This window comes from Clinocottus analis, unplaced genomic scaffold (assembly GCF_023055335.1).
Source record: "Clinocottus analis isolate CAN_PGR_092001 unplaced genomic scaffold, fCliAna1.0.p SCAF_5, whole genome shotgun sequence".
NCBI lineage: Eukaryota > Metazoa > Chordata > Actinopteri > Perciformes > Cottidae > Clinocottus > Clinocottus analis.
Window position 1 is genome coordinate 8,456,471 of NW_027176207.1, and position 10,710 is coordinate 8,467,180.

The window sequence follows — 10,710 nt, forward strand, 5'->3', positions numbered from 1 at the left end:
GATTCATGAATTATCCTGACCGACGTGGGCCTGCCCAGATATCTCTCCAAAAACGTCTTTGAATCAACTCTGCCGTCATCTCCCACAAAGCAAAGCAGGTAAAGGAGGCGGTGTCTCACCGCCTCCTCCCTCCTGTCTCCTCGCCGCCCTCCGTCCTGCTTCCTCATCTCGTCATCGCTGATGTCTCCTTGCCGTGTCACACTCGGCTAACGCAGTCGGTACTTCACAAACTGCAACTACAAACTGCAGCATCATGGTGCACTTCTAAGAGTACGCTCCCTGCCACAAACATGGACTAACGAGTGGCGAATAAACCAGTGAAGCGCCGCCCGTGCCGGGGGTGGAAATGCAGGACGAAAGCGGCAAAGCAGCGCCCCAGAGCCCCGCAGGAGGCGCGCAGGTAGGACTCCTCACCGCGAGGTACACGACGAACACAAACACTCGTCCTTTTGTTGGAACCATTACGAAGGGGATTTAATGTGGCCTTCCGGGGCTCTCCTTTGGGTGAAGGTCACGGGTCGTGGCAGGGCAGGTTGTTCTTCTGTATTTAGAAGAAGAAGAAGAAGAAGAAGAAGCAGTCGAACCTGTCCGTCCAGCTCGCGCTCACCTTTCAGGCTCGTCACAGTGCAGCCGGAGGAGATCAAGCATGTGTATTCAGCCGCAGCTGTGTCGCCTCTGACTTTACTCAAGTCTTTGCACCGCAGACACGCTGATGGTCGGTGGTGATGGTTATGAGTTCAACATTTTAAGGCATTCTCGATTTTGGGTTCCCTCGGTAAAAAGAATTTTCCAACGATCAGGTGTTTAATCTCTTAGTTGGGATGCAACAATCCGACTTTTCCCCAGTCCCGATACCGATAGCTGCTTTCCAACTCAATGTGGAAGTGACTGGAATTATTGTTATATGTAAGGCCTCAATCGGGCTTGACGTAAACAAAATAATCAATCTATGAAAAATAAAAAAAATCGTGGATGTAAACAAATCTTTAAAATGAACAGGTATTACAGTTCATGTGTTCAATGTAATGCAGCAATAAAGTGGTCAAAACATAACCAATAGTTCCAATTCCAATATATAATCTGTATGATATTCAAACATATAATTTAATGTAATTTATTGGCCCCGTGGTCACTGATACATGATCCAGCTATTTGAGTCAGTTATCGGCCTGATGTTGGAACTGGTGCATCACTATTAATTAGTTGATGGACAGAAAAGTAAGAGCCAACCATTTAAATAATCGATACATTTTTGCGGCTGTTTTTCAAGCATTAATAGCAAACATTACCTTGTTTCAGCTTCTCAAAGGGGTGAAATAAGTAGTTAAGTTGATTAATCAAGAAAGTAATTGAAAGAATATTAGGTAGACAATTTGATACTGAGAATATTCAAATATCAGCAGATATATAATGCAGCCTTATTGATCTACAAATTACCTTTTTCCAGATTTTGCTTTTAGCCTTTAAAGCTGTTCATTGAATCATATTCAGTCCTCTTAGTTTTCCCTTGTTACGCAACTACATTGTGCAGTATGTTAACTTCCTTGGTCCTACTTTGACGTCTATGCCTCCATATGTCAGACATGTTAACATGTTCTCTTTGTGTATCTATATGAAAAATAGAGATAGAAACAAATCTCAGAAAGACATCACAATTTAGATGATTAAAAACATATGGATGCTTTTAATAAAACTGCATGGTTATTGTTTTTGTGTCATTGGAGTAATAGGTAACCTATTCATCTTTAAACACGCAGCAATGACAGTAATAACACATAAAGCAGAAGTCCTGCTGTTATCTTCATCAGACTTCCTCCCTGAGTCCTGACATGAGAAAATAGTTCCTCTCTTCTTTAGAGATGGACGACCTGCGAGAGGGAAGAGGAAGAAGTCAGTTGATGGTTTTAATACCTGACACAAATGTTGTTTAACAGTTTAAATAAACAATCTACACAGTAACAAAATATGAGGACAATTTTATTAGATTTTTGGTCAATCCAGCACCGACTCAATACTTTGTAAAGTTTACCCAGAGTCTATGGGCACAGCACCACTCTGTCACCAATCACATTTAATAAGCGTGTTATTTTAATGAAGTCATAATGATGTTATACATTGTAACCAGCGAATGTTTGGTGTTTTTACTTGGTATACTCAAACAATAATAAATCGTGGCTTTTGTTAATTTTCTTCTGCTTTATTACTTGAGTAAGAGGTACTAATTGGTTTGCACTGTTTTATATAATCCACATATACACTTTACTATTTTGTGATGAAAAAATCAAATGGAAGTGGCAAATTTCAGCTTTTTATTGATGTCTGTATTGCTGTACATTTCTGACTGTAAAATGTGATTTTTTTTATATAGAATTCAGTCCACTTGAACGGACACATCGTCACTCAAAATGGCAACAACTCGACAGCGACACCTTCACCACAGCCACAGTGGGACTCCAGAGCCCCGAGTCCTGTTTCAACTCCGATCATCCCTCGGGAGCAGTGGGGGGGGAAGTACGAGTTCCTGCTCTCCTGTATCGGGTACTGCGTGGGACTTGGGAACGTGTGGCGGTTCCCATACCTTTGTTATCGCAATGGAGGAGGTGAGCCGTCTACAAGCAGGTTCACTGTCCTCTGAAGCCTCAAATGCTTCAAATGCCTGGATGTACCATCCGTCCAAAATGATTTGTTCCACTCATGTGGGCAAGAGGCTCTTTCTGCCTTGCCCTTGGGTGTGCACTGTCTTCCTAATCATGCTGGCAAACTTTCCACACTCAGTCCTAAGCTCCCCATGGCGGCCTTTAGTACTGGGAGCCCGAGCGCAAAGCATCTACTAATCCAATAGGTGTTCCTTCATTACACACCAGACACAAGGTCTGGCTGTCTAACCCAGCCCACTGCACTATACATCTCCATCTGAATTCCAACATGTTGGAGCTTGATTAACAGTAAAGCTGGATAACTTTGGTCTGTGAAGCGCTACCTAGACAGCGGTTGTGTCGGTTAACCTGCCTCTACAGGCCGTCTACATGCTGCTGCGTAAAACAAGTCATTGCAGTGGATGCCCCACCAAGCACCACTATTCCTCAACCTGCCGTATTTCTATTCTTCACAGGTGTGTTTCTCATCCCCTACTTCATGATGCTGTTTGTCACGGGGGTCCCACTGTTCCTAATGGAGCTAAGTTTAGGCCAGTATGGAGCAGCTGGCCCCATCACTGTGTGGAAATGCTGCCCTCTTCTCAAAGGTAACACCGCCCTGTGTCATTGTGCCTTTGTGCCCCGGAGTCACCCACTTACAGACACTGTAGTTCAAGGACACAACCCTGAAACCCTTTGCAGACAATTGTGTGGTGTATGTTGTGCGGAGACTCAATGTAATTAGTGAGACGGTGTTAAATCTTATAGAAATATTGCATCACAGTTCTACATTCATGGAATCTTGATCGTCCAGTTTGAAGTGAGCAGGATCCCAAGTTGTCATCAAAATGCTTTGTCACCAGTCAGTCCATGGAAAATAACTGACTGACTCACATCACGTCATCACCTTACTGAAATGCGTCATTCTAACCTTAAAAATGCTTGAGAGCTTTGCAGCTGCTAAATATAAACATCTGATAAGGAACTCTCTTGGAACTAGAAATAGAGCCAGAAAGGGTTTTTGTCACAAGTTGTAGTTTTTTATTTTCAACTGGATGTAGTGATTAACTCTCAGGTGGTCATTGAATGTATTATATGTTTTTTCTACCACTTTATACAACAGTATAGCTACCTGTATACTGAAACGAGTCAACTGATATCTAAAATGGTTTAATTTACATAATATTGTATACTCAAAGATACTTAAGGCTGTGTCTCTTCCTGAAGGTATTGGCATTGGGATGCTCTGCGTGTCCACGCTGGTGTGTCTCTACTATAACATCATTATAGCGTGGACGTTTTACTACCTGGGCAGCTCGTTCCAGAGCCCTCTGCCCTGGTCCTGTGACGCTGTGGCCAATGTGGGTCTCTGTGGAAACAACACTGGTAACAGCTCCGCTGGTAAAGGCATCAGCCCCACAGAAAGATTCTGGAAGTAAGTTTGTCTTTCATATTTGTGAAAAAAAAACAACCTCCTCTTCAAGTTTCCGAAGGCTGTTTCGAGACAAATGCGTCTTAATGTTCATTTCGATGTAATGTTATTTTATGACTCATTTGTCCACTGCTTTTTGACAAACTTGTAAATAGCTCGTGCAGTATTCTGCACACACACCCTGGTCAAATACTTTGTTTTTCTTTAACAAACACATGTGTACTTTACAACAAATGGACTCTTCAAAGTGGTTAATCTGTCACCTTTTTAGCTGATATTACTCAGGACACTTTGCATCGGCATCTTATATGATGCCTAGAAATATATTTAATGACACATATTAACACCTAAAACATTATAAAAAACAGTTATATGTCCTTATGACCCTAATACTTTACAAGTTAAGTTTCACAGTTATTCCTCAGGCAGTCACAGTGGCTCAATGACAGCATACGGTCCGTTTCAAGTAAAAGTAAGGGTTTATTGATATATGGCAAACAAACATACCAAGGCAAGGTACAATATCTAGGGCAGTTTGTTGACCCCATCGCCAGGTTAAAATTGTAAATCAATGTGTAATACGTAACAGTGTATTGCAGTAAAACTGCCTAGTAATGGATAATGTAGAGTGCTATGAATAATGGTCCTATTCTTCAGACAGATGCCTCCACTCACACTTTTTAATACATCCAATTTAAGGGCCGTGCCCTCTTTATTGTGCGTCAGTCAATGCGTTACAATGTGTGGAGGTTTGGTAAGAGGTGTGCTGTTTTACATGCTTGTGCTTGACTTGTGTGCCTTGTAGCGAGCAAGTGCTGGGTGTCGTGCACAGTGAGGGCCTCCATGACCCGGGCCCTGTCCGTTGGCCCCTGGCCCTGTGCCTCCTGGCTGCCTGGGTCATCATCTTCCTGTGTATGCTCAAGGGCATCCGCAGCTCTGGCAAGGTGAATCCACACAACGTGGTCATTGTCAGCTCCCACAAAGCTCCCACACAATCCTGCGCGTTCGCTGCCATGCTGTGTTTAATGCGTCTGTGCTGTCTGTGTTTTCAGGTGGTTTATGTAACGGCTACCTTCCCCTACTTTGTGCTCATTGTTTTGATCATCAGAGGTGCTACACTGGAGGGCTCTCTTCAGGGCATTGCCTTCTACCTCACACCCAACTGGAGCCGATTAGCCAATGCACAGGTACTTCCTTTACTTCTGGTCACATGACATGTACTGCTTCTGTCTATCCGGGGAGAGGGACCCTCTTCTGTTGCTCTCCCTCAGGTTTCTTTTGTATTTGTGATTCTGGGCTATACAAAATAAACTGAATTGAATTCTGATGGTAGACGAGCCCATATGAGGCTGAACGGTCTGGGTCAATGATTTGCTGCCGCTTTTATAAATAACTAGATGTTTTCATTGTTTAACACATATCTCTGTCTGATGCATTGCAGGTGTGGAATGACGCGGCCTCACAGGTATTTTACTCCTTAGGTATTGGCGTTGGCGGGCTGCTTTCTATGGCCTCTTACAATAAGTTTGACAACAATGTCATCAGGTGAGTTTGTACTCTGATGTACCATTTGCAGTCGTTGTTGCGGTCATGATGGGTTCGGTCTTTTAATCATGGTTCTTTTCAATTCCAGGGACACTTTGATTATCACTGGAGGAAACTGCTGCACTAGCTTCTTCGCGGGATTTGCTATATTCTCAATCCTAGGTCACATGGCATGGAAGAAGGGAGTGCCTGTCAATCAAGTGGCAGATTCAGGTAGTCACTGCGCTCATTTTGTTCAACAAACAATATTTATTCCAGATGACTGCATACATTGGAAGTATGTGTGTACTCTTGTGCCCATCTTCCTTCTGAGGCGCCATTTCTTTGTGTAAAGTGCCCTCTATTATGGAGCAATTTAAAATGTTTACTTAATTACTTAAAATAATTCACTACATTTTGCATTCTGTGGTCTGCATACATTTCCTTCTTGACCTTCATGTATTCCTATTTGCCATCAGGTCCCGGGTTGGCCTTTGTTGCTTACCCAGAGGCCCTCGCTCTACTGCCGGGCTCTGTATTCTGGTCCATTATGTTCTTCCTCATGCTCTTTATGATGGGGGTCGACACTCTGGTAAGGCCACATGCCACACAAAGACAGTTTCTGAAATAAAGATGTATGAGTCTCTAAATGTTTGATTCCTTCTGCTTCACAGTTTGGCAACATGGAGGGCATCACCACGGCCGTGCTGGATGAGTTTCCGCACCTCAGAACAAACGCGCTGCACAAGTCTTTGTTTTTGGGCGCTTTGTGTTTTTGCTTCTACCTAATGGGTCTCCTGTTGGTGACTAATGTGAGTGGGTTACACTGCAGTAAGTGATGCATGACGCTGCAAATGCATCTTCTCTGTTATTCCTCTCAAATTCACCGTGCTGTCTGTGTCTTCATAGGGAGGGATTTATTGGTTCACTCTCATTGACTCCTTCAGCACTAGTTTCGGCCTCATCATCATCACCCTCTTCATGTGCATTGGCATCTCCTTCTTCTACGGTAGCCCATCACACACCCATAACCTTCTCATCAAACTTCTCTAACACCAAATCATCGCTCCATAATAAGTTTCAGTGATCCAGGACATGTTATAAACTTGACTTGATAGATTCCCTTGATATCCAGCAGTGTTTTATCTACAACACACCACATAATTTTACCTTCACCAAGAACTTTGTTATGTTTTCGGGTTGTTTGTCAGCAGGATTATGTAAAAAACTACTGGCCCAATTTTCATGAAGCATATAGCATGGCCCACGGAAGAACCTACTACATTTAGGAGTAGATACAAATATCAGAATCAGAAACGTTTAATTACCACGTAAGTTAGTAAAAAAGAGGAATTTGTCCTGGCGGAAGGTGCATTGTAACACAACAACAACAACAACAACAGCAACAACAGCAACAACAAAGAACATTTGAATACACAAGTGAAAGTATAAAATTTAGATAAAACAAGTAAGTAATAAGTAAATAACTAAGTAAAGATGCAGTAAATAATATGTTTTCACTTCTGTTAACAATGCCTCATAGAGTGCTTGACCTTGGCGGAGGTCCATGCTCTCCGGGTGCCAATGTTGTTATTTATTGTTTAAATGTCCATCATTTTGGTAACACATTGCACACATCATCTGTTATGCTCCGTTGTTCCTAACACTTAACTCTTAATGAACATTTCTGTTAGGAGTCAATCAGTTTTGTCAGGACATCATTGATATGATCTGCCCCTGTCCTGTCTGGTGCGTCAAAGTGCTGCTTTACTTCAAGGCATGCTGGGTTTTCTTCACTCCATTTCTTTTGCTGGTGAGTAAACACATGAGTATTAATATTGGTATTGGTTGTTACTATATGCAGGAACAATGTGACGTCCACATTGGTTATTCAAGTAGTATGAGAAGTGCTTTTTTAAAGAATCTAATCAAACTTCTGTGCAATAGACTTATTGTGTTGTCTGATATCCATTTCTAAAATCCAAATGCACTGAAATTGATAGGTTTTATTTAATGTTTTCAAAACCAAGGTTATATTGCTAACGTAAGGATTATGACTATATCAAAGAATGACCTTTACTAAAGTTCATATTCTAGACTTACAGTATTGTTGGTTTGTATAAGTTGTACAATCCAGGTAACGTCACTTGCTCTTTTATTTCTCTGCTCTAGAAGCAGGATTACTAATTGCATCAAAAAATGCCTTCTTGATGCAACCCTTTAAATGCATTTTGTTTCACTTAGAGTCAAAGGGTAGTTTATCGTCAAAGTATAATAACTCAATTACTAACTGTAACAAAAAAGTTCCACCAAGAAAACTTAAATAGCATCACTACTTTGAAATGAAGCCAACTGTGCTCTGGAATCTCCACAACAGCAGTTGTAAATAATTCAAGAGGAGAAACTGACATTCAATCTGAGTCCCCCCCACCTAGCATTTCTCTGCAGGCCTTTTCATTCTTCTGTTGCCATTTTGGCTTTTTTTCTTGTTCGGATGACACATCCTCGGCTCACCCTGTGCCTTTCCCCTTGCGGCTGCAGTTCATCCTGACCTACATCTTCATTGAGATGTACAACACATCGCTCCACTACGGGTCCTATGTGTATCCACGGTGGGGTAAAGCATTGGGCGTGTGCATGGGCGCGACCTGCTGTCTACAGATCCTCATCTGGGCCGTTGTGGCCATCTGCAAGGAAACGGGAACACTGAAAGACGTCAGTATTGGCACTATGTCATTGTGTCACTGTGAGGTCCGGTTGCTCCTCTGCCATGATCACTGTGTAGGAAGGTTTACAACTGTCTCTGGCTTCTCTTTTGCAGCGTTTCCAGAAATCCATTCGACCTCTGAATTCCTGGAGGGTGAACACCCTGAATAGCACCAACAGAGTCGAGGAGCACATGGAGTCTGAGAGGGTGGAGGCTCCGTTCACCGTCACGCTCACAGATAATGACTTTACAGCGATGAACTGGGAGATGGGAAGCCAGGCGTGACGGCACAAAGAGCAGTGATGAACAAACTATGTTGTCAAGAGACAGAAGAATTTAAAATGTTATTCATGCCAGCTTGGCTCTGGTCATCAGGTCTGAACAGACTGTTTGTCCTGCAGGACAGTGCAGACTATTTCTTTATTTATACTGTTATGTATGTTGGAATTATATATTTTTAAACTTGTTTTTACATTGTTTAGAATGTACTGTTACAGCTGTAAAGTTTAGATCATCTTTATCTTGGATGACATAATAGGACTCTACCAGGCCATTTGGATGCAATGATCCTGAAGAGTATCTACTGGTTATATTTATCATATTAGTCATTCATCATACACAAACAAGAGGGGGAAAAAAGTGAGGTACCTCTGGACTATTGCCTTCAACAACCTTGATGAACCTGGAAAGGTGACCAAAAAACATGGATTTGCCAGAATATATGCTGCGAAGAGTCAGGAATATGTTTAATCTAGTTTACTTTTTAAAATAAAACTTGTCAAACAAAATGAACAATTAGGTTCTGTCCATGCATCCAGATGCCCATTGCTGAACATCTGCATTTCAAATTGCCAGTTACTGCAAAAAATGCAGCCTTTAGTTGACTTCTCAGGATACATTTATTTTATTACTTTTATAACTACCTTAAATGCTACTAATAGACCGGTTTAAATGGGGCTAACTGTCTAAATCATACTTAAAACATACATTGATCGAGTCATCGAGTATCGACACAAGAATGTATTTAGTTTTTCTATGTTTACTGGAACTTGGCTTTGACAGTTTGTCATTGTCAATTTCCTCTCTGCTATAAACACAAAACCCTCCCTAATAATTGTTCAGCATTCGTTGCATGTATTATTTGGAGAGAAACTCATAAGTTGAATGTATTACTCCCATCAGAGGACATGATTATTCTCATTGTATCAATCTTTCTTATTATTTCTCCCCTTTTTGAAAGTGCAAATTGGTATAAGAAACATGTCCTATCTGCAATATCTGCATTGTTAAAATGCTTTCAGTCACATGAAACTTTTGATTTGTGTGTATTTATAATAAGTGTCATTGTTTTTTTCCCCTCAGAGCATATTTAATGCAGGATCACTGCTTTTAAACTTTCGATTAGGAACTCGTTAATTTCACATTCAAAACTACCTTTCCTTTTTCTTATGATTGTATGATCATGACATGGAGTTCCTCTCCTTTTAGAAAATATGTTTGCCTTCTTACACCTTGTTGCCCTTTTGCATATTGATGTGCACAATGATTAAATATTCATATTCCTTTTTTGTGAATTTTGGATATTCTTCCTTTTAAAAATGCTGAATAAAAAACTAATTGAGAAAATCATATAAAATTAAGATCTGTTTAATTTGTTACATTTGGATTTCCGATAACACTAGTGATTATTACCACAAGAGGGCAATGAAAGAAGCCTCGGGGTGCAAGGGTGTGAATGGGAAAATGATAACATATAGTGTGAAAGCAATTTGAGTGGTCGGAAAACTATGAAAGGCGCAATGCAAATAAAACATGGTCTTAGTAAACCAATCTACAAGTAGTTTAGCCATTTCTGTAGCTTCCTGATTTTATTTTGTATTTTTAAGTGTTGGATTTGAAAATCAAAAATGGCCAGTGATGAATTGTATGCCCTGTTAAAATAAGAAGTATGCGCTTAACAAAGGCTTGAGCATATAAATTTTACCTCACATACTTGTTACCATGCTGGCACCTAGAAGTAAATGGCTGCATATTTTTTCAAATATGAAATAAGCACGTCGAAACACAGGGCAACGTGACACGTCAGTCTGTGATACGTCATAGACTGTACAATTGTTTTTATTTTGACAGACTCGTATTTCCGGTCGCCTGCTTTGCGTCTCTCTTCCAAAGAAAATCACAAAATAATGATTTCGTATTGTCTTTTTTGGATACAGACGTAAACAAAAAAAACAGGGCATTTCTTTATTTTCGTTTTTTCGACTAAACTATAAAACAAACGATCGGATTATACACGGACCCTAATCTACCGCCTTCTTTGAATTTACAGTGTGGGTAGTGGTTATGGCGGGATGTCAGCTAATGAGCGGATGTTGCGTAGATATTTTCCCGCGTTTTCATCGCGTGGGTTG

At 41.0% G+C, this 10,710-nt stretch overlaps 1 protein-coding gene across 2 annotated transcripts; it reads left to right on the top strand.

Annotated features, from left to right (window-relative positions):
* Positions 1 to 199: 199 nt before the first annotated feature.
* Positions 200 to 9,899, top strand: slc6a7 (solute carrier family 6 member 7). 2 transcript variants are annotated; one of them, XM_068599841.1, is made up of 14 exons: positions 200 to 400; positions 2,369 to 2,600; positions 3,113 to 3,244; positions 3,864 to 4,071; positions 4,874 to 5,012; positions 5,121 to 5,255; positions 5,510 to 5,613; positions 5,702 to 5,826; positions 6,072 to 6,184; positions 6,267 to 6,404; positions 6,502 to 6,601; positions 7,287 to 7,405; positions 8,134 to 8,307; positions 8,414 to 9,899. In XM_068599841.1, exons 1-14 carry the CDS (start codon positions 347 to 349, stop codon positions 8,582 to 8,584), a joined length of 1,944 nt encoding a protein of 647 aa, XP_068455942.1. In that variant the 5' UTR covers positions 200 to 346; the 3' UTR covers positions 8,585 to 9,899. The 2 variants fall into 2 exon arrangements, with proteins under 2 accessions (XP_068455942.1, XP_068455943.1); XM_068599842.1 differs by lacking the exon at positions 6,502 to 6,601 and having other exon boundaries at positions 6,267 to 6,423.
* Positions 9,900 to 10,710: the final 811 nt, after the last annotated feature.